General features: G+C 42.1%; 2 protein-coding genes across 3 annotated transcripts in view; one reads left to right on the plus strand and one right to left on the minus strand.

Moving 5' to 3' along the window:
• Window positions 1–8,107, minus strand: part of slc25a17l (solute carrier family 25 member 17-like) — a 25,205-nt gene extending 17,098 nt beyond the window's left edge. For both annotated transcript variants that reach the window (XM_062037177.1, XM_062037176.1), the window contains exons 1-6: window positions 7,891–8,107; window positions 7,740–7,800; window positions 3,820–3,886; window positions 3,510–3,664; window positions 2,022–2,138; window positions 1,803–1,948 (exon numbers count right to left, since the gene is read on the minus strand). In XM_062037177.1, the coding sequence (XP_061893161.1) occupies window positions 1,803–1,948; window positions 2,022–2,138; window positions 3,510–3,664; window positions 3,820–3,886; window positions 7,740–7,800; window positions 7,891–7,965 (621 nt within the window). In that variant the 5' untranslated portion in view covers window positions 7,966–8,107. The remainder of the gene's footprint in view (window positions 1–1,802; window positions 1,949–2,021; window positions 2,139–3,509; window positions 3,665–3,819; window positions 3,887–7,739; window positions 7,801–7,890) is intronic.
• A 3,083-nt stretch (window positions 8,108–11,190) lies between these two features.
• Window positions 11,191–22,658, plus strand: anks4b (ankyrin repeat and sterile alpha motif domain containing 4B). Its single transcript, XM_062036519.1, has 2 exons — window positions 11,191–11,351; window positions 20,475–22,658. Exons 1-2 carry the CDS (start codon window positions 11,191–11,193, stop codon window positions 21,583–21,585), a joined length of 1,272 nt encoding a protein of 423 aa, XP_061892503.1. The 3' UTR covers window positions 21,586–22,658.
• Window positions 22,659–22,813: the final 155 nt, after the last annotated feature.

A 22,813-nucleotide genomic window follows, 5' to 3' on the forward strand; every position in this document is an offset into this window, starting at 1 on the left:
TCGAAGAAGACATGACAATCAACAATGTCCACACAAAGAAGGATAGCGTCCACACAACATAAATAGTCTTGATTGCTAAAATAAAGTAGGTGCGGGGAATATCGTTCAAGGAAGACATGAAACTGCTACAGGAAAATACCAAAAGAAGAGAAAATGCCACCAAAATAGGAGCGCAAGACATGAAGTAAAACACTACACACAGGAAAACAGCCAAAAAGTCCAAATAAGTCAGGGTGTGATGTGACAGGTGGTGACAGTACACCTACTTTGAGACAAGAGCTATATTGATGAATGGATGGTTATGGTTTGAATTCATATCCAACAATTGCAACAATAACTTTTTACTGTCAATATCAACTACAGAGTTTACATTTGTAATATTTTCTGCTGGTGGTGCGCCTCCGCATTTTTCATGAACAAAAATGTGCCTTGGCTCCAAAAAGGTTGAAAAACACTGCTTTAAAGCATAACCAAGCATGCATCACTATAGCTCTTGTCTCAAAGTAGGTGTACTGTCACCACCTGTCACATCACACTCTGACTTATTTGGACTTTTTTGCTGTTTTCCTGTGTGTAGTGTTTTACTTCTTGTCTTGCGCTCCTATTTTAGTGGCGTTTTCTCTTTTTTTGGTATTTTCCTGTAGCAGTTTCATGTCTTCCTACCTACTTTGTTTTAGCAATCAAGAATATTTCAGTTGTTTTTATCCTTCTTTGTGGGGACATTGTTGATTGTCACGTCATGTTCGGATGTACATTGTGGACGCCGTCTTTGCTCCACAGTAAGTCTTTGCTGTCGTCCAGCATTCTGTTTTTGTTTACTTTGTAGCCAGTTCAGTTTTAGTTTGGTTCTGCATAGCCTTCCCTAAGCTTCAATGCCTTTTCTTAGGGGCACTCACCTTTTGTTTATTTTTGGTTTAAGCATTAGACACAGCCAAAAAGTCCAAATAAGTCAGGGTGTGATGTGACAGGTGGTGACAGTACACCTACTTTGAGACAAGAGCTATAGTGAAGCATGCTTGGTTATGCTTTAAAGTCATATCCAACAATTGCGACAAAGACTTTTTACTGTCAATATCGACTGCTGAATTTAATTTTTAAAGATTTCTGCTGGTTGTGTGCCTCGGGATTTTTTCATTGAAAAAAAAATGTGCCTTGGCTCAGAAAAGGTTGAAAAACAGTGCATTAGACAACAGAAGTAAGGGAACTTGTCACACTTAAGAACACATAGGCCACCCTGTGAGTGCTCTGGAGCGCTCGGAGATTTTGTTCTTACCTACGAACACATCCCAGCTAAGAAAACATTGGGGAATACAAAAATCTCCTTAAAAACTTCGTATGTGGCCCTCAGAACAAAATGAGTTCTTAAGAACGGTTGCTGAATGGGGCCCTTGTCTGTTAATCTGGCCTCTCACCCACTGAATGAAGAAAACAGCACTAGAACTCCCAGTGAGCGAGGACCCTGACTTCCAAGAGCAGTCCATCAATTTAAGTGGACCCGACTTAAACAAGTTGAAAAACTTATTGGGGTGTTACCATTTAGTGGTCAATTGTACGGAATATGTACTTCACTGTGCAACCTACTAATAAAAGTCTCAATCAATCAATCAAAGTCCTGACACACCTTTCAATCATGTAATATTTATGAACAGAACTTGTTCGCAACAAATAAACTATGACCATGAATTGATTAACTTAAACAAGTTGAAAAACTTATTGGGGTGTTACCATTTAGTGGTCAATTATAAGGAAAATGTGTTGTACTGTGCAATCTAATAAAAGTTTAATCAATCAATCAAACCAACCTTCCTCCCTCCTTGACCTGCCCTTCTCTTCATTGACTCGTAGAACATGAACTGCACCGCCGGGTTGAGGACGAGGATGAGCGAAGGCAGCACGCCGTTCCACAGAGTTGCCACTCCCTCGCTGGCTATGATCTGTGAAAACGCATCTAGAGAGGAAAATACACTCTGAAGTAACACCAAATAGGCGGTGGATAGGTGGATGTACACACGCACACACACCAAAAATGCCCTGGTAATGCGTTTGATGAAGGTCCTCATTTCTGAATTTTGCTCCCTGAAGCTTCAGACGAGTGTTGACCACCCACATGGGTGTGGTCAGGATCACATTTACTGCCCCTGCATGAGCAAGAATGAACATAACATTAAGTACCCACTCATACATACATACATATAAACATACACTATACTGCCAAAAGTATTTGGCCAGCCATCCAAATGATGAGAATCAGGTGTCCTAATCACTTGGCCCGGTGTATCAAATCAAGCACTGAGACTGTTTCTACAAACATTTGTGAAAGAATGGGCCGCTCTCAGTGATTTCCAGCGTGCAACTGTCATAGGATGCCACCTGTGCAACAAATCCAGTCGTGAAATTTCCTCGCTCCTAAATATTCCAAAGTCAACATTATTCTAAGAAAAGTGAAGAGTTTGGGGAACAACAGCAACTCAGCCACCAAGTGGTAGGCCAGGTAAACTGACAGAGAGGTCAGCATAGTGCAAAGACTTTCTGCACAGTCACTTGCTACAGAGACCCAAACTTCATGTCACCTTCCAATTAGCCCACGTACAGTACGCAGAGAGCTTCATGGAATGGGTTTTACATGGCCGAGCATCTGCATCTAAGCCATACATCACCAAGTCCAATGCAAAGCGTGGGATGCAGTGGTGTGAAGCACGTCACCACTGGACTCTAGAGCAGTGGAGACGCCTTTGGGTTATGACCGAAAGGACAAGATCACGGGTACACGGGTGGTTGTTGTTGTTTTTGTATATTGTGTGGTTTCTTCTTCTTTTTTTTTTTTTTTAAATGCAAAGCACCTTAGGGAAACAACCTAAATTTCGTTGGACCTGTACCTGTACATGCACAATGACAATAAAGATCATTCATTCATTCATCAAAGTAAAGCCGCTGCTGCTCCTCCACATGGAGAGGAGCCAGATGAGGTGGTTCGGGCATCTGGTCAGGATGCCACCCAGACGCCTCCCTGGGGAGGTGTTTAGGGCAGGTCCGACCGGTAGGAGGCCACGGGGAAGACCCAGGACACCTTGGGAAGACTATGTCTCCCGGCTGGCCTGGGAAAGCCTAAGGATCTCCCGGGAGGAGCTGGACGAAGTGGCTGGGGAGAGGGAAGTCTGGGCTTCTCTGCTTAGGCTGCTGCCCCCGCAGCCCAAACTCGGATAAGCAGAAGAAAATGGATGGATGGATGGAAAATAAACACACGCTGCATTATTATACTCAACATTCTTCCTAATTTAGATGCAGCGATTGATTTTTCTTTTCCGGGTCTCCTCTAAGACAAAAATGTTCTCCAAATGCCATTGATGTTGTTAGCATGTCAAGTGCCTGGTTTTGATTTTCTCTTAAGTTTCCTTAGATTACCAAGTTATTTCAATTTTGCGGTGGAAAGGTATGTACCAAGCAGTGGAAACGGGCATTTGAGACTATTCGGGGGTAATGAAGTTGCAAATAACTGTAAATGTTGTCACCTGAAACAATGCCAATGAGCAGGTCCTTGCCAAGTCTTGATTGGTGGCGCCCGGTGGCTGTCAGCCTCTTGAGTGTGTTAAAGGTGTAGAAGTAGACAAAGTTGGAGCAACAGAGGCTGGATATGACCGGAAACCAGCCTCTGTACAAAGCCAGCCTAGAAGAATTTGACATTTGAAGTGTTCAGGTGTCGCTCTCTACACATTATAAGCTTGACCTGGCTATAAACAGAGCATATTTTGATGCCTAAATAGTGTCAACAAAGGGGATTTCCTGTCAAAAATAAAGCATAATGATCACGAGCATACTTACACGCCCTCTTCCTGGGCTATTTCAGCCAGGATGATTGGGGTGGATTTTGACTTCCGAGTCTCATCAACTGAAAAAAGGACAAATACACACAGAATGTTACTAAAACAAAAGGTGACGCAGATTATTGTTTCTGGTCTGTGAGGGAAAACAAACCCTGTGACTTCATCAAGATTGCCTCAGTTTTGGATAGGGATGATGTTTGATAAGAAATTATCGAGTTCGAGCCTATTATTGAATCCTCTTATCGAACCGATTCCTTATCGATTCTCTTATGGAGTCCAGATAGGTTGTTGTATATGGAAAAAAAACACACAATATTTGGTTTAACAAAAGCTCACTTTTATTATATAATAAAAAAATAAAATCTAATAAATAAATAAATATTGACTGTTACCCACCTAAAAAAATAAAATAAAATAAATAAATATTGACTGTTGTTACCCAAAGTATATTAAGTGGGATTTTTCAGAAAAACAAATATATACAGTAACACAAAAACAAGCTGTCTCTGTGATCACTATAGGTGTATAAATAATAATATAGTGTTAAATAAAATCAGTCCCTTGGGCACAAAACTGAAAATAATACAGCTCTCCAAAAAGTGCACTTCTGCTGCTATTTGACATAACTGTTTGTTATGATGCTTTGACATTTTTGCACTTTATTTCTTTATTGAAAGAACATTCTATGAAGAGAAAAGTTCTTTGCAAATGTGGTTACAATGCTAAAAAATGAAAAGTTAAAGCTAAAAAAAGAAATACACTTTATTGAGTTAACATTATTTCTTTATGGGGGGAAAAATGTTATGAGCTAGAGAATATAACAACTACACTACCCAGCATGCAACGGGAGTTACGAGCATGCGCGGTAGCCCCGAAAAGTGTTGCATGTTGCCACGCTGTGAAAGTAAACGTCAAGAACTCAGCCAACACGCCTCGTCTGCATTATTTATAATTAGACAGACAACACATCTACAGTGTGATTTTGTAACGTTTACAAGGAAAGAAAAACAAAAGTTAAAAAAGGGAGATATGTTGTATATATATGTATGTGCTGCGGTTGTTTTAAGAACGTTGCGACAGCTGCCGTAAAGGAGGTGCGTTGCTAGCCTGGTTGCTATGTTTCCGGTTGGTGGTAAAAGTGTTGGTCATGTGTTTTACCCTGCTCAAATCTCTCAGTAAAGTTATTCGATGGATTATAGCTTTTGTTTTTAACTTTATTACACCTTGGAGCGCTTTTTCCCGTCCATTGTTTTCCTGCTTTCTCTATCTGCGCCTAATGACTGAGCTACGTGACGTCATTTCTTGTGATGTCATACGGAGCATTTCTGGTCGGGACGGGATTCGAATAAAGAATCAACTCTTTTCCTTTACTATAGTGGTCTCGATAACGGGTACCGGTTCTCAAAAAGGGATTCGAGTCCGAGGACTCGGTCCTTTTCTTATCAAACAACCGGGAAAACCGGTTTCGAGTATCATCCCTAGTTTTGGACTTATCATAATTGCCAGACAGGGATCCCCAAACTTTTTGACTTGGTGGCCACAGGAAAATACAGAAAAAAGAGAAAAAGCCACCAAAATAGGAGCGCAAGACAAGAAGTAAAACACTACACACAGGAAAACAGCAAAAAAAAGTCCAAATAAGTCAGGGTGTGATGTGACAGGTGGTGACAGTACACCTACTTTGAGACAAGAGCTATAGTGATGCATGCTTGGTTATGCTTTAAAGTCATATCCAACAATTGCGACAACGACTTTTTACTGTCAACTGAGTTTCGTTTTTTAATGCTTTCTGCTGGTGGTGTGCCTCCGCATTTTTTCAACGCAAAAAATGTGCTTTGGCTCAAAAAAGGTTGAAAAAACATTGAACTAGACGATACAGTCTGGTGTGCTGTGGGAGATGATCTAATTTCACCTATTTGGGTTAAAAATATGTTTTGCACATCAGTAATTATAGTCTGCAAATGATATGTTGTTGTTGAGTGTCGGTGCTGTCTAGAGCTCGGCAGAGTAACCGTGTAATACTCTTCCATATCAGTAGGTGGCAGCCGGTAGCTAATTGCTTTGTAGATGTCGGAAACAGCGGGAGGCAGTGTGCAGGTAAAAAGGTGTCTAATGCTTAAAGGCCTACTGAAAGCCACTACTAGCGACCACGCAGTCTGATAGTTTATACATCAATGATGAAATCTTAACATTGCAACACATGCCAATACGGCCGGGTTAGCTTACTAAAGTGCAATTTTAAATTTTGCGCGAAATATCCTGCTGAAAACGTCTCGGTATGACGACGCCTGCGCGTGACGTCACGGATTGTAGAGGACATTTTGGGACAGCATTGTGGCCAGCTATTAAGTCGTCCGTTTTCATCGCAAAATTCCACAGTATTCTGGACATCTGTGTTGGTGAATCTTTTGCAATTTGTTCAATGAACAATGAAGGCAGCAAAGAAGAAAGCTGTAGGTGGGGAGCGGTGTATTAGCGGCCGGCTGCAGCAACACAAACACGTAGCAGGTGTTTCATTGTTTACATTCCCGAAAGATGACAGTCAAGCTTTACCATTGGCCTGTTGAGAACTGGGACAACAGAGACTCTTACCAGGAGGACTTTGAGTTGGATACGCAGACGCGGTGCCGTGAGTACGCATGAGCTGCGGCTTCCAAACATTTGATGGCTTGCCCGTACGTGCGCGCCGCTATGTGCATGTCACGTACGTAACTTTGGGGACTTTGGGGAAATATATGTGCTGTATGAACTTTGGGGAGGTGAACGGTACTTTGGGCTGTGGGATTGAGTGTGTTGTGCGGGTGTTTGAGTTGTATTGGCGGGTTGTATGGACGGGAGGTGTTTGTTATGCGGGATTAATTTGTGGCATATTAAATATAAGCCTGGTTGTGTTGTGGCTAATAGAGTATTTAACCCAGCATGAGACTTTAAACTGTTTTTAACTTTTAACTTTTTTAACTGCTTTTTATCTAACAAAATTGTTCTTAGGGTAATTTTGTATTTGCTTTTTTAATGTGTATTTTACTTCTGTTTTAAATTTTATTTTTTAGTCTGTCCTTTGCCTTTATTTCTTTGTGGTGTACAGCCCTTTGTTTTTCAACTGTGGTTGTTTTTAAAGGGCTTTATAAATAAAGTTGGTATGGTATGGTATGGTATATGTCTTGTGTTTATTTACTGTTTTAGTCATTCCCAGCTGAATATCAGGTCCCACCCGCCTCTCACAGCATCTTCCCTATCTGAATCGCTTCCACTGCCCTCTAGTCCTTCACTCTCACTTTCCTCATCCACGAATCTTTCATCCTCGCTCAAATTAATGGGGAAATCGTCGCTTTCTCGGTCCGAATCGCTCTCGCTGCTGGTGGCCATTATCGTAAACAATGTGCAGATGTGAGGAGCTCCACAACCTGTGACATCACGCTACTTCCGGTACAGGCAAGGCTTTTTTTTATCAGCGACCAAAAGTTGCGACCTTTATCGTCGATGTTCTCTACTAAATCCTTTCAGCAAAAATATGGCAATATCACGAAATGATCAAGTATGACACATAGAATGGACCTGCTATCCCCGTTTAAATAAGAAAATCGCATTTCAGTAGGCCTTTAAACCAAAAATAAACAAAAGGTGAGTGCCCCTAAGAAAAGGCCTTGAAGCTTAGGGAAGGCTATGCAGAACGAAACTAAAACTGAACTGGCTACAAAGGAAACAAAAACAGAATGCTGGACGACAGCAAAGACTTACTGTGGAGCAAAGACGACTTTTTACTGTCAACTGAGTTTTGTTTTTTAATTATTTCTGCTGGTGGTGTGCCTCCGCATTTTTTTCAACGCAAAAAAATGTGCCTTGGCTCAAAAAAGGTTGCAAAACACTGCCTTAAATGATTGTTGACACACAGGTGGATAGTTTGGAGGTGCACCTCACCCTGCAGGCGACTTTTAGCCGTGTCCAACGGGAAAAAGGTGGTCATCGCTGTGACGCTGCCCTGGAACAACAACCGAGACGCACAGTTGGTGAAAGTGATCAAAACAACATATTCGCATCTCCTTGACACACACGACTTATCTCTGCTCACCATCGCTCCCGCCACGGCGTGCACCAGCGTCTCGTAGGACAACAGGCCGACGATCGCGCTTCCGTGAGCGGACATGTCTGCGGCTCGTCACGCCAGGGGAACAAAATGACGAGTGAGGTCTCCGTTAGGTTTGCAAAGTAAGTGTTTGGTAAATAAGTCAAACATTCACACGCACATGGCGGACTGTCGCGTAACAGAAACAGGAAGTACAACTGGTAACCACGCCCCTCATTCACTTGACTTGGACTTTCCGCGTTTTCTTTTTCGTCGCTTGCGAAAGACACCACTTTTAATTTACCGCCATCTAGCCACTGAGGAGGGGATTACACCAAATGGCTGCTTACTGCAGTGTTTTTCAACCTTTTTTGGAGCCGAGGCACTTTTTTTTGCGTTGAAAAAATGCGGAGGCACACCAGCAGAACACATTGTAACTAGAGATGTCCGATAATATGCTTTAAAATGTAATATCGGAAAATATCGGTATCGTTTTTTTTATTATCGGTATCGTTTTTTTTTTTTTTTTTTTTTTTTTTTAAATCAACATAAAAAACACAAGATACACTTACAATTAGTGCACTAACCCAAAAAAACTCCCTCCCCCATTTACACTCATTCACACTCATTCACACTCATTCACACAAAAGGGTTGTTTCTTTCTGTTATTACCGTATTTTTCGGAGTATAAGTCGCACCGGAGTATAAGTCACACCTGCCGAAAATGCATAATAAAGAAGGAAAAAAACATATATAAATCGCACTGGAGCCCGGCCAAACTATGAAAAAAACTGCGACTTATAGTCAGAAAAATACGGTAATATTCTGGTTCCTACATTATATATCAAAATATATCAATACAGTCTGCAAGGGATACAGTCCGTAAGCACACATGATTGTGGGTGCTGCTGGTCCACTAATAGTACTAACCTTTAACACATAATTATTACTCATTTTCATTCATTACTAGTTTCTATGTAACTATTTTTATATTGTTTTACTTTCTTTTTTATTTAAAAAAATGTTTGTAATTTATTTATCTTATTTAATTTAATTAATTAACACCTGGTTGTCCAAATTAGGCATAATAATGTGTTAATTCCACGACTGTATATATTGGTATCGGTTGATATCGGTATCGGTAATTAAGAGTTGGATAATATCGGAATATCAGATATCGGCAAAAAAGTCATTATCGGACATCCCTAATTGTAACCTATTTTTATGGGCTTTCCTCTTTGTGATGTTATACAGTATATGCCTTGAGCTCTTATTTTGAAGGCGCTAAGAGCGGACGTTTTATACAGTATAAAACTCTGTGTTTGTTATTTTGTAGTTTTATACAGTATAAAACTACAAAATAACAAATACGGAGGCTCCAGTTTTACACGAGGACCACTTTATTTCCTTTCTTTCAAAACCTCCGCTCCACTACAACGTGTCACCACTTCCGCTCTTAGCGCCTTCAAAATAAGAGCTCAAGGCATATACTGTATAACAGCTTATAACAGGAACTTAACATCACAAAGAGGCAAAGCCCATAAAAATAGGTTAGAGTACTTTGAGACAAGAGCTATAGTGATGCATGCTTGATTATGGTTTAAATTCATATCCAACACTTATAAGAACAACTTTTTACTGTAAATATCAGGTGCTGAGTTTCATTTTTTAATATTGTCACCTATTTTTATGGGCTTTCCTCTTTGTGATGTTAAGTTCCTGTTATACGCTGTTATACAGTATATGCCTTGAGCTCTTATTTTGAAGGCGCTAAGAGCGGAAGTGAGGACACGTTGTAGTGGAGCGGAGGTTTTTGAAAATAAATAAAATAAATGTCGCCTGTACTGTATAAAACTACAAAATAACAAACACAGAGGCTCCAGTTTTACACGAGGACCACTTTATTTTCTTTATTTTCAAAAACCTCCGCTCCACTACAACGTGTCACCACTTCCGCTCTTAGCGCCTTCAAAACAAGAGCTCAAGGCATATACTGTATAACAGCTTATAACAGGAACTTAACATCACATAGAGGTAAACCCATAAAAATAGGTTACAGTACTTTGAGACAAGCAAATTCATATTCAAATCTCAAAAATATATTTACAAATACACGTTTATTTATACAAATTCTTGATTTATTTATATGTCACATTTTTATACTTATAAATTTTATTTGTATATACTTTCAAATCTCAAAAATATATTTACAGGTATCCTCAAAAATTCTCAAAACAGCCCACTACCTGTAACATGGGCTTTTTAAACATTAGGTCATTGTCTCCCAAAACATGATTTGTTAATGATGTCATTAGAAACAACAATCTTAACATCGTTGGTCTCCGTGAAACTTGACTAAAACCAGATGAATGGTATGTGTCAGGTTCAAACACTGATGACATCTATTAAACAAGACAAGAGGCAAATAATTAAACAGAGACAGAATTCAATTTGGACTCAATTGAGGAGACACGCCTGGACACACTGTATGTACCCTTGTACAGTATCTCAGCACGCTCTGCCAAAAGATTGCATGCCTTTTTCTTTTATTTTGGACCCTCCCCGACCACCTGGCCACCGCTGTTTCCAAAAGACAAAGGTCGCAAAAAAGTTCACAGAAAAGGTCGTAAACAATTCACAGAAAAGGTCAGTTCAAAAAGAGTTCGTAAAATAGTTCAAAGAGAGGTCCATAAAATAGTTCAAAAAGAGTTCGTCTGGAAATTGGGCAGATCCTGTCATCTCTCCGCTTTGAAGTCCTCGGGCCAGACCAACATCCTTCTGTTGATTACCATACATGAGAGAAAACAGAAAAGCCTTCATGTGGCTTACCCCCTTACACAGTGGAGTTTTACGAGCCTTACTCTTGGTAGGCCTCAAAGACAGCCCCTGTCCTTTTGCCTGGAACTCATTTCAACACAAAGTTTTTTGTGATAACTTACAAACAATTGTTCTAACAGTATGACTCGGCCGGGGTTTGAACTCACCGATCTCAGGGCGGACACTCCAACCACTGAGCAGGTAGTATGTAGCTTGTTGCTGCCCATCCCTGTTCAATAATGAAATGAGTGAGTGGTTACCTACTTGGAAAATACGGTAGTGACAAAAGGTTTGTACATAACTATAAAAGCAGGCCTTAATTGCCACATAGGAGGTAGTGAGCACTGAACTGGACTTTGCTTTTGTTTTATGGCTCTGAGCTGCCGATAGGACCACGCCCTGCACGAGCTCACTCCGTCTGTTCGTTGTCTGCACGCCTGAAAGTACGAGTACGCTTTTGTTTCCTTTCACTCTGGGGGGAGTTCAACCATGTCTCGGTACCACAAGGCGGCCATTGACGGCAACTCGGACCTTTTGAAGGAGGCCACAAGAAAGGACCTGAACTGGCCAGACGAGGATGGCATGACGCCCACCTTGCTGGCCGCTTTCCACGGACACGTGAATGCACTCCAGCTCATCTGCAGCAGAGGGTGAGTATTGTGCTTTAGGAGCTTCGTCTACCTGTTACCTGCTAAAAGAATAATAGTAAAAAGCTGAAAGCAGTGCAAAAACATTTTTTTAGGAGTTAAAAAAATATACACACAACTTTTTATTTTCCTAATAGTTTCATTTATGTTGAGGTTTTAAGTGTTCATTAATTAACTTAGACTTAGACCAGGGGAGTCCAAAGTGCGGCCCGGGGGCAGGTCATTTTTTAATGGCCCCACGGCACATTTTAAAAATACGATTAAAAAAAATAAAAAATATGATAAGTGGTATAAAAGAGCAAACAGGTGAAATGTAACAAGAAAATGTCGCAATGTTTACTGTAACAACACAAAGCTGCCATGCAGGCTGTTTCTTTCTGTAAAAAAATAATAATGGACTTTATAATAACTTTCTTCTTTGCAGTCTCCATTGTTCATTAAACAAATTGCAAAAGATTCACCAACACAGATGAATACTGTGGAATTTTGAGATGAAAACAGAGCTTTTTGTATTGGATTCAATGGTGTCCGAATACTTCCGCTTCAACCATTGACGTCACGCGCATACGTCATCATACATAGACGTTTTCAACCGGAAGTTTAGCGGGAAATTTAAAATGTCACTTTATAAGTTAACCCGGCCGTATTGGCATGTGTTGCAATGTTAAGATTTCATCATTAATATATAAACTATCAGACTGCGTGGTCGCTAGTAGCGGCTTTCAGTAGGCCTTTCATTTCTTGTGGCAGCTCTTTGATGGCCGAAGCCAAATGTTTCAGCGTCCGAAACAAAAGAAGTGTTTATTCAATAATAATTTCCATCTACGTCCCTCATTCGACGCAACAAAGGAGCCTGTAGCTGTGGCACATCACTAGAGAACACAATTTCCATTGTTTTCACTGCTGTAGGCGGGGCTTGTTTTACCAACGGGGCCACAAATGGTCAGTACACACGCACCAGCATTTATGAGGACTTTTATAGCTGGAACACTGTGGACTTTACATCTTAATAGTTCAACTATTACATTATGCTTTGTGCTTGTTGTGTGAATGCTAAGAGACGAGCATGACCATTAATGAGACTAGTTATCTCATCATTATCTCAGTAAAAGATAGTACACTTGTTGTTAATATTGACAAAACAAAGAGCATTCTTTTTGTGGCAACCATTAGCTGGTTGCCACAACAACCCACTAGTCTTCATGGGGTCCACAAACTCAATACAATTACAAGTAAAATCATATAGAATAGAATAGAGTAGAATAAAAAGTACTTTATTGATCTCTGGGGGAAATTCAGCACCACAGTTCGCTCACAATAGACAAGAATAATAATAATAATTAAAGCTGCAAGCAGCGATGGACGGGACCGACTTTGAGGGCTCATAAAATCCAAACCGAAGCAGTAAGTAAAACTCTTTCATCAAGTTTTAATCAGAAGGGTTCACTCTCTCTCCTGTGCTAATTTGAAGCCGACACGACAAACGCGCTCAGAGGAGATAATGTTTGAAAAAAGGTGACTGTTTTTACACAACTTTTGTTTTGAAGGGGGAATTGCAAACTTCCTGTTGATTTTTGCTGGGGGTTGTCAGTGTATGAAATATAGGTCAAAGTGAGATATTTTTGTTTCATGTCTCTATGACATTCCTACTGGGAGTTATAGGCAGTTTTGTCTGTGTTTTCTTCTTAGGGGGCGCTAGAGCGCAATTTTGAGTTTTGGGGTTTGATTTTTTGATTAGATCGCAATTTTCGCCAGTCCCGATGTGAGTTGGTGAGTTTTGAAGCATGTTAAGGGGGTCAAATTACAGCTCAAAGAGGCGGCGGTATAATAATAAAACGCTAGAAATACAATAGGGTCCTCTTCCCCAAAGGGACTCGGTCCCTCCAAAGGGACTCGGTCCCTAAATAATATAATATATACAGTATAATATATTATATTTATAATATATAAATAATATAAACATATTCTACATATACTCTACATTTAAGTGCAGTCAATATAATTATACATACACAATACAGAAACAAATAAAAGCCTCAACAAGCAAACGACAAACAATTTACAGTCACAGAATATTAATTACCATATAAATATAACTACACAATACAAAAACCAAACAAATATCATCAACAAGAAAACTAATTTACAGACTCAGATAGAATATTACTTTCCTTTTAAAAACCTGTTTACTTTCAATGCCGGTGAGAATTAGAGGCAGATTATTCCAGAGCGATACAGATCTATAAATAAAAGATTTCCGCAATGCATTCTTCCTGGGACGAGGGAGTACAAAATGCCCCTCACTAGACGCCCTGGTATTACGATTATGAATATTGCTACCGTGAAACTATTTGGGCCATGAGAAAAGCAGGAGTTTTACTTCTGGTAACTGATTTGAACAATATTAGAGTATTAGCTGACATACCTATTGAGCAGGTTAAAAAAGCAAAACTGCTTGGTGTGCTATTAAACAGTCAACTGTCATACTCCGATCATATTGATGGTATTTTAATGCAAATGGGAAGTGGTCTAGCCATGGTCAGGAAGTGCTCCACCTACTTGACATCCTCACCAATGGCTCAAGTCATACAGTCCTTGGTTTTCTGTCATTACTGTCCTATAATATAATAATAATAATAATAATAACACCTGGGATTTATATAGCGCTTTTCTAAGTACCCAAAGTCACTTTACATGTTAAAAACCCATCATTCATTCACACCTGGTGGTGGTAAGCTACTTTCGTAGCCACAGCTGCCCTGGGGTAGACTGACAGAAGCGTGGCTGCCAATTTGCGCCTACGGCCCCTCCGGCCACCACCTATCATTCATTCAACATTCATTCACCGGTGTGAGTGGCACCGGGGGCAAGGGTGAAGTGTCCTGCCCAAGGACACAACGGCATGGTAAGAGGCGGGGAGCGAACCTGCAACCCTCAGGTTTCTGACACGGGCGCTCTACCCACTACGCCATGCCGCCCCCATATGGTCCGCTACGACTAAGTCTAGGGGTTAGTACATGTGCCTCACAATACGAAGGTCCTGAGTTCAATCCTGGACTAGGGATCTTTTTGTGTGGAGTTTGCATGTTCTCCCCTTGACTGCGTGGGTTCCCTCCTTCCTCCCACCTCCAAAGACATGCACCTGGGAATAGGCCCCTCCCACCTCCAAAGACATGCACCTGGGGATAGGTTGATTGGCAACACTAAATGGTCCCTAGTGTGTGAATGTGTGTGTGAATGTTGTCTGTTGGCCCTGCGACGAGGTGGCGACTTGTCCAGGGTGTACCCCGCCTTTCTCCCGAATGCGGCTGAGATAGGCTCCAGCACCCCCCCGCCACCCCGAAAGGGACAAGCGGTAGTAAATGGATGGATGGATGGACGACTAAGTCTGACCTGAACAAACTTCAACTTGTTCAGAACAGAGCAGCTAGACTGGTACTTACATTAAATGTTCTTTGCGCACTATCTATCCATCCATCCATCCATTTTCTACCGTTTGTCCCTTTTGGGGTCACGGGGAGTGCTGGAGCCTATCTCAGCTACAATCGGGCGGAAGGCAGGGTACACCCTGGACAAGTCGCCGCCTCATCACAGGGCCAACACAGATAGACAGACAACATTCACACTCACATTCACACACTAGGGACCATTTAGTGTTGCCCGCACTAATATTTCATATATGCATTCACGCCTGTCCTGGTTATCTGTTGAACAATTGTAATCTCCTTATGTTCTTTAGAACGATCATGTTAGATCAATCCCCAGATTACTTTTACAAACAGTTTTTAAAATCAACTAACACACATATTCATGACACTAGGAATGCCAGCAATGGGTACCGGTACTTGGCACTTCCTGCTCCCAGGACCAATCTCCTCAAACGTACAGTCATGTATAGATGTATATCATTCTAATCTCCTCAAACATACAGTCATGTATAGATGTATATCATTCTAATCTCCTCAAACATACAGTCATGTATAGATGTTTATCATTCTAATCTCCTCAAACATACAGTCATGTATAGATGTTTATCATTCTAATCTCCTCAAACATACAGTCATGTATAGATGTTTATCATTCTAATCTCCTCAAACATACAGTCATGTATAGATGTATATCATTCTAATCTCCTCAAACATACAGTCATGTATAGATGTATATCATTCTAATCTCCTCAAACATACAGTCATGTATAGATGTATATCATTCCAATCTCCTCAAACATACAGTCATGTATAGATGTATATCATTCTAATCTCCTCAAACATACAGTCATGTATAGATGTATATCATTCTAATCTCCTCAAACATACAGTCATGTATAGATGTATATCATTCTGGAATCGGTTGCCATCTCACATTATTCTCTCACAAAGTAAATTGTCATTCAAGACAGCTTTGAACATACACCTATTGCAGCTATTGCAGACAAAATTGGTGCTGTTCAGGTAAATGTGTTGGTTTTCTGACATGGACTTGTTTCTTCAGCATTTAAGACACGTTTAAGACAGGGCTTTGGGAAGGCCATTCTAAAACATTCATTCTAGCCCGATTTAGCCATTCCTTTACCACTTTGGGGTCATTGTCCTGCTGGAACACCCAACTGCGCCCAAGACCCAACCACCGGGCTGATGATTTTAGCTTGTCCTGAAGAATTTGGAGGTAATCCTCCTTTTTCATTGTCCTATTTACTCTCTGTAAAGCATCAGTTCCATTGGCAGCAAAACAGGCCCAGAGCATAATACTACCACCACCATGCTTGACGGTAGGGGTGGTGTTCCTGGGATTAAAGGCCTCACCTTTTCTCCTCCAAACATATTGCTGGGTATTGTGGCCAAACAGCTCCATTTTTGTTTCCTCTGACATCACATGGACAAAGATACGACCTTCTGGAGGAAAGTTCTGTGGTCAGATGAAACAAAAACTGAGCTGTTTGGCCACAATACCCAGCAATATGTTTGGAGGAGAACAAAAAAAGGACTGAGAGAGAAAAAGTGGTATAAACTACACCAAATAGGAAAATTGCAGAAGCACATTAATTTTAACAGAGTTGACACGAGCCTCTGTAGATAAATTTAGTGAGGACCAGCGATCAAAATGTCCCTGGATTCTGGAAAACAGTGTTACGAAGTTGGCTTGATAAAGCTCTGCAAGCGCACGTGTGACCTGGACACTCAAGTATGTGAAACTTTGCCAGGCAATTTTAAAGGGAAAATTACGCAGAAGATATTTCTTAGCAGCAGAATTTATAGGAAATATGTCACTTTACCCCAAGTTCAATTTGTAACCAGACACAAAAGCTTGCAGAGTACATAAAGCAGCCGAGACCGAGACCGAGATGTCCGAGACAAATAGGAGGTCATCTGCACAGAGAGAGACTTTCCCCTGCACATTGTGTCTACATATGCCCGTTGGTACAAAGCTCTATTGACAGAGGCTCAATGGCAAGAGCAAAAAGTCACAGGCTCAGGGTGCAACCCTGCCGCGTGGAACGGTAAAGGCAAAAATATTCCGATTGAATAATATTTGTCCTGACAAAGGACTCAGGAGAAATTCCATCCATCCATCCATCTTCTTCCGCTTATCCGAGGTTGGGTCGCGGGGGCAGCAGTTTAAGCAGGGAAGCCCAGACTTCCCTCTCCCCGGCCACTTGGTCCAGCTCCTCCCGGGGGATCCCGAGGCGTTCCCAGGCCAGCCGGGAGACATAGTCTTCCCAACGTGTCCTGGGTCTTCCCCGTGGCCTCCTACCGGTCGGATGTGCCCTAAACACCTCCCTAGGGAGGCGTTCGGGTGGCATCCTGACCAGATGCCCGAACCACCTCATCTGGCTCCTCTTGATGTGGAGGAGCAGCGGCTTTACTTTGAGCTCCCCCCGGATGGCAGAGCTTCTCACCCTACCTCTAAGGGAGAGCCCCGCCACCCGGCGGAGGAAACTCATTTGGGCCGCTTGTACCCGTGATCTTGTCCTTTCGGTCATAACCCAAAGCTCATGACCATAGGTGAGGATGGGAACGTAGATCGACCGGTAAATTGAGAGCTTTGCCTTCCGGCTCAGCTCCTTCTTCACCACAACGGATCAATACAGCGTCCGCATTACTGAAGACGCCGCACCGATCCGCCTGTCCATCTCACCATCCACTCTTCCCTCACTGGTGAACAAGACTCCGAGGTACTTGAACTCCTCCACTTGGGGCAGGGTCTCCTCCGCAACCCGGAGATGGCACTCCACCCTTTTCCGGGCGAGAACCATGGATTCGGACTTGGAGGTGCTGATTCTCAGGAGAAATTAATCCATGAAATAAAACTGTTACCAAAGCCAAATCTCTCCAGGACATAAAATAGATAATTCCACTTTACTCGGTCAAGTGCCTTTTCAGCAAGTTTAAATATCCCTGCCGCTTCAGTGTTAAGAGCAGGCACATCATACCATATATTGATAAGACGTCAAAGATTAGAAAAGGAGTGCTATTCCGAATGAACCTGCTTGGATCCGCATTAATAATAGAAGACAGGATAGTATCCAGACGTGAAGCCAGCAGTTTCAGTAATCATTGCAAGTCCACTTTTAAAAGGCTAATAGAGCAATACAGAGTGCACCAGGGTCGGTGTGGAGTGTTTGCGGGAGGCGGACAGATTCAAAGGATTCATTGTACATGTCCAATAATAAGGTGGCTGGCTTATGACAAAATATGTAGGATAGCCCTCTGGTCCCAAAGATTTTCATTTTGTAGTCATAACGCTGCAACATTTAATTACGCAGCAGTAATTGGTCTCTCTACTCTACTTTCACGAAATGAAAGCATGTTTTATTTGAAGTTTATAGAAAATGGATGGATGGATGGAGCTGCAGTATGTTTAGAACTATATATGGACATATTCATTTGGTTTGTTTTGTCAGGAAAACTAACGTCAGAAGGACAGCAAGTGCATGCATGCGGGCACAGCCACACACAACCTTGGTAGCAGTTATCATCAATCAATCAATCAATCGATCAATGTTTACTTATATAGCCCTAAATCAGGAGTGTCTCAAAGGGCTGCACAAGCCACAACGACATCCTCGGCTCAGATCCCACATCAGGGCAAGGAAAAACTCAACCCAATGGGATAACAATGAGAAACCTTGGAGGGGACCGCAGATGTGCCCCCCTCCCGAGTCCAGTCCATAGTGGATCTAGCATAATAGTGAGAGTCCAGTCCATAGTGGATCTAGCATAATATTGTGAGAGTCCAGTCCATAGTGGATCTAACATAATAGTGAGAGTCCAGTCCATAGTGGATCTAGCATAATAGTGAGAGTCCAGTCCATAGTGGATCTAACATAATAGTGAGAGTCCAGTCCATAGTGGATCTAACATAATAGTGAGAGTCCAGTCCATAGTGGATCTAACATAATATTGTGAGAGTCCAGTCCATAGTGGATCTAACGTAATAGTGAGAGTCCAGTCCATAGTGGATCTAACGTAATAGTGTGAGAGTCCAGTCCATAGTGGATCTAACATAATAGTGAGAGTCCAGTCCATAGTGGATCTAACATAATAGTGTGAGAGTCCAGTCCATAGTGGATCTAACATAATAGTGAGAGTCCAGTCCATAGTGGATCTAACATAATAGTGTGAGAGTCCAGTCCATAGTGGATCTAGCATAATATTGTGAGAGTCCAGTCCATAGTGGATCTAACATAATAGTGAGAATCCAGTCCATAGTGGATCTAACATAATAGTGAGAATCCAGTCCATAGTGGATCTAACATAATAGTGTGAGAGTCCAGTCCATAGTGGATCTAACATAATAGTGAGAGTCCAGTCCATAGTGGATCTAACATAATAGTGTGAGAGTCCAGTCCATAGTGGATCTAACATAATAGTGTGAGAGTCCAGTCCATAGTGGATCTAACATAATAGTGAGAGTCCAGTCCATAGTGGATCTAACATAATAGTGTGAGAGTCCAGTCCATAGTGGATCTAGCATAATATTGTGAGAGTCCAGTCCATAGTGGATCTAACATAATAGTGAGAATCCAGTCCATAGTGGATCTAACATAATAGTGAGAATCCAGTCCATAGTGGATCTAACATAATAGTGTGAGAGTCCAGTCCATAGTGGATCTAACATAATATTGTGAGAGTCCAGTCTATAGTGGATCTAACATAATAGTGAGAGTCCAGTCCATAGTGGATCTAACATAATAGTGTGAGAGTCCAGTCCATAGTGGATCTAACATAACAGTGATAGTCCAGTCCATAGTGGATCTAACATAATAGTGAGAGTCCAGTCCATAGTGGATCTAACATAATAGTGAGAGTCCAGTCCATAGTGGATCCAACATAATAGTGAGAGTCCAGTCCATAGTGGATCTAACATAATAGTGAGAGTCCAGTCCATAGTGGATCTAACATAACAGTGATAGTCCAGTCCATAGTGGATCTAACATAATAGTGAGAGTCCAGTCCATAGTGGATCTAACATAATAGTGAGAGTCCAGTCCATAGTGGATCTAACATAATAGTGAGAGTCCAGTCCATAGTGGATCTAACATAATAGTGAGAGTCCAGTCCATAGTGGATCTAACATAATAGTGAGAGTCCAGTCCATAGTGGATCTAGCATACTAATGTGAGAGTCCAGTACATAGTGGATCTAACATAATAGTGTGAGAGTCCAGTCCATAGTGGATCTAACATAATAGTGAGAGTCCAGTCCATAGTGGATCTAACATAATAGTGTGAGAGTCCAGTCCATAGTGGATCTAACATAATAGTGAGAGTCCAGTCCATAGTGGGGCCAGCAGGAGATCATCTTGAGCGGAGACAGGCCAGTAGCGCAGAGACGTCCCCAACTGATGCACACATGAGTGGTCCACCCTGGGTCCCGACTTTAGACAGCTAGCGCCTCATCTGTTATGGCGTCTGTTGTTTAGTTGGACATACTCTCTTTATTCCCGACTCTTTTTGGAATGAATCAACAGCATTGTTTGCTGTTTGCTGTTTGCTGTTTGCTGTTTGCGGCCACGCAGAGCACTCATTTTTGCCTCAATTGCTTCAAGACACATGATTGTGGTGTTGTACAGAAAAAAGGAGTCCAATGTAACACCTCCACTTACAAGTGTATTTGTGGCCCACAGGGGAGACCCCAACAGAAGCGACATCTGGGGCAACACGCCGCTGCACCATGCCGCCGCTAACGACCACATGAACATCCTCAGCTTCCTGGTCAGCTTTGACGCCAACCTGTTTGCGTTGGACAATGACTTTCACACTGCTATGGACGTCGCTGCGTCACGGGACCGCATGGAGTGTGTGCGCTTCCTGGATGGTGCGGCCTCCCAGCAGACCAGCCAGAATCCAAAGCGGGTCGCCAGGTTAAAGAAGGAGGCCAGCAAAGAAGCAGAGAAACGGAGGAAACTCTGCGAGAAGGTGAAGAGGAGACACCAAAGCAAGATGAATAAGATGTACCGCGGCGCAGACGCCGTGGGGTCTGTTTCGGAGGCCAGCGAGACATCGGCTTTGCCGAGCAGTGACACGGTTAGCGAGCAGTTCTCCAAGCTTATTGCCTCTGACCAAACTGGCTCGCTGACAGCCAGAATGAGAGGCACACTGCAGAAGAAGCTCGGAAAGAAAGAAAAGGGGACTCTGCAGAGATCTGGCGCAGATGGAAACGTCGTTTTCCTCAAGCAGGAAGACGGAGCGTCCGGGAATCCTGACTTCTTGGATGTTTTCAACGAGCAGGATGAGAGGAGGCTAGAAGAGGAAGAAGAGGCCGACCATGATGACGATAGTGACTCGGGTCAAGTCAAACAGTCCATCTTTAACAGACCCGGTCTTGGTGGTCTTATTTTTATGAAGAGGATGAGCCTGGAGACGGAGGAGGTCTTTAGTGGAAACAGCAAAAATCTGGGCTACCTGGTTAAAAATGAAACACTGGAGGAAGAGGAAGAGGAAGAGGGGAATGCCAACGCGGATGTGCCGTGGGAGCAGGAAGACCTGGGCCTGGATGACGAGGAGGAGGAGGAGACTTCTCCGCTGGACGCCTTTTTGTCTTCCATTCACTTGTCAGAGTTTGCCTTGGCTTTCACCAGAGAGCACTTGGACCTGGAGGCACTCATGCTTTGCTCAGACGAAGACCTGAAAAGCATTCGCATCCAGCTGGGACTTAGAAAGAAGATCCTGGAAGCGGTTTCGCGTCGGAAAAACGTGCTGGAACGCCCGTGTGCCATGGGGGACAGCTGTCTGTGAGGACTCCAAAAAAGATGACATTAGAATGTGCCATGTTTCAGAGAGGAAGTTTGATTTGTTGTGCAAAAAGTGATTCAACTATCTCAAAAACAACAGCTGGAATAACACTTGTTAGAATAATTATGTGTAAGTTATCACACATCTCCTATGCTTAAAGGCTGTTGCTATAGTTATTATCAATTGTGCTGAAGCTGTACTTTTCTATCTGTGCAAAGCGAGTCGCCTCGTATCAGTGTTTGTGTCCAGAACCGGCCTGCTGACTGCCAAGGCCGAACATCGAGTACCGTGACGCAGACAAAGCAGAGGCAGGGCGATATCACGAGTGTCAGCACATTTGCATTTCTGAATAATCATACACTACCGTTCAAAAGTTTGGGGTCACCCAAACAATTTTGTGGAATAGCCTTCATTTCTAGGAACAAGAATAGACTGTCGAGTTTCAGATGAAAGTTCTCTTTTTCTGGCCATTTTGAGCGTTTAATTGACCCCACAAATGTGATGCTCCAGAAACTCAATCTGCTCAAAGGAAGGTCAGTTTTGTAGCTTCTGTAACGAGCTAAAGTGTTTTTAGATGTGTGAACATGATTGCACAAGGGTTTTCTACTCATTAATTAGCCTTCTGAGCCAATGAGCAAACACATTGTACCATTAGAACACTGGAGTGATAGTTGCTGGAAATGGGCCTCTATACACCTATGTAGATATTGCACCAAAAACCAGACATTTGCAGCTAGAATAGTCATTTACCACATTAGCAATGTATAGAGTGTATTTCTTTCAAGTTAAGACTAGTTTAAAGTTATCTTCATTGAAAAGTACAGTGCTTTTCCTTCAAAAATAAGGACATTTCAATGTGACCCCAAACTTTTGAACGGTAGTGTATATTGTGTCTAACTGGGGCTGCTGAAATTACCCCCCTTCCTTCAGCAGCAGCCTCAGTGATGAATAATAATAATAATAATAATAATAATAATGGATTAGATTTATATAGCGCTTTTCTAGACACTCAAAGCGCTTCACAGAGAAGTAAATACTAATATGCTTCCAGAAGTGGTCCAGAAGATGTTTCAGATGTGAACCAGTAAATATGAACTAAGAGGGATGAACCAGGGACCTCCCAAATAAATAGAGGAGCACGTGGGCTGGTCTTTAGAGCGTAGGTTGTTTCTGTAACTAGAGTACAGCCCAAAACGTCTCTCCCCATTGAGCAAAATGTAGCTCTGTCTCT

This window comes from Entelurus aequoreus, linkage group LG25, assembly GCF_033978785.1.
Source record: "Entelurus aequoreus isolate RoL-2023_Sb linkage group LG25, RoL_Eaeq_v1.1, whole genome shotgun sequence".
Lineage (NCBI taxonomy): Eukaryota > Metazoa > Chordata > Actinopteri > Syngnathiformes > Syngnathidae > Entelurus > Entelurus aequoreus.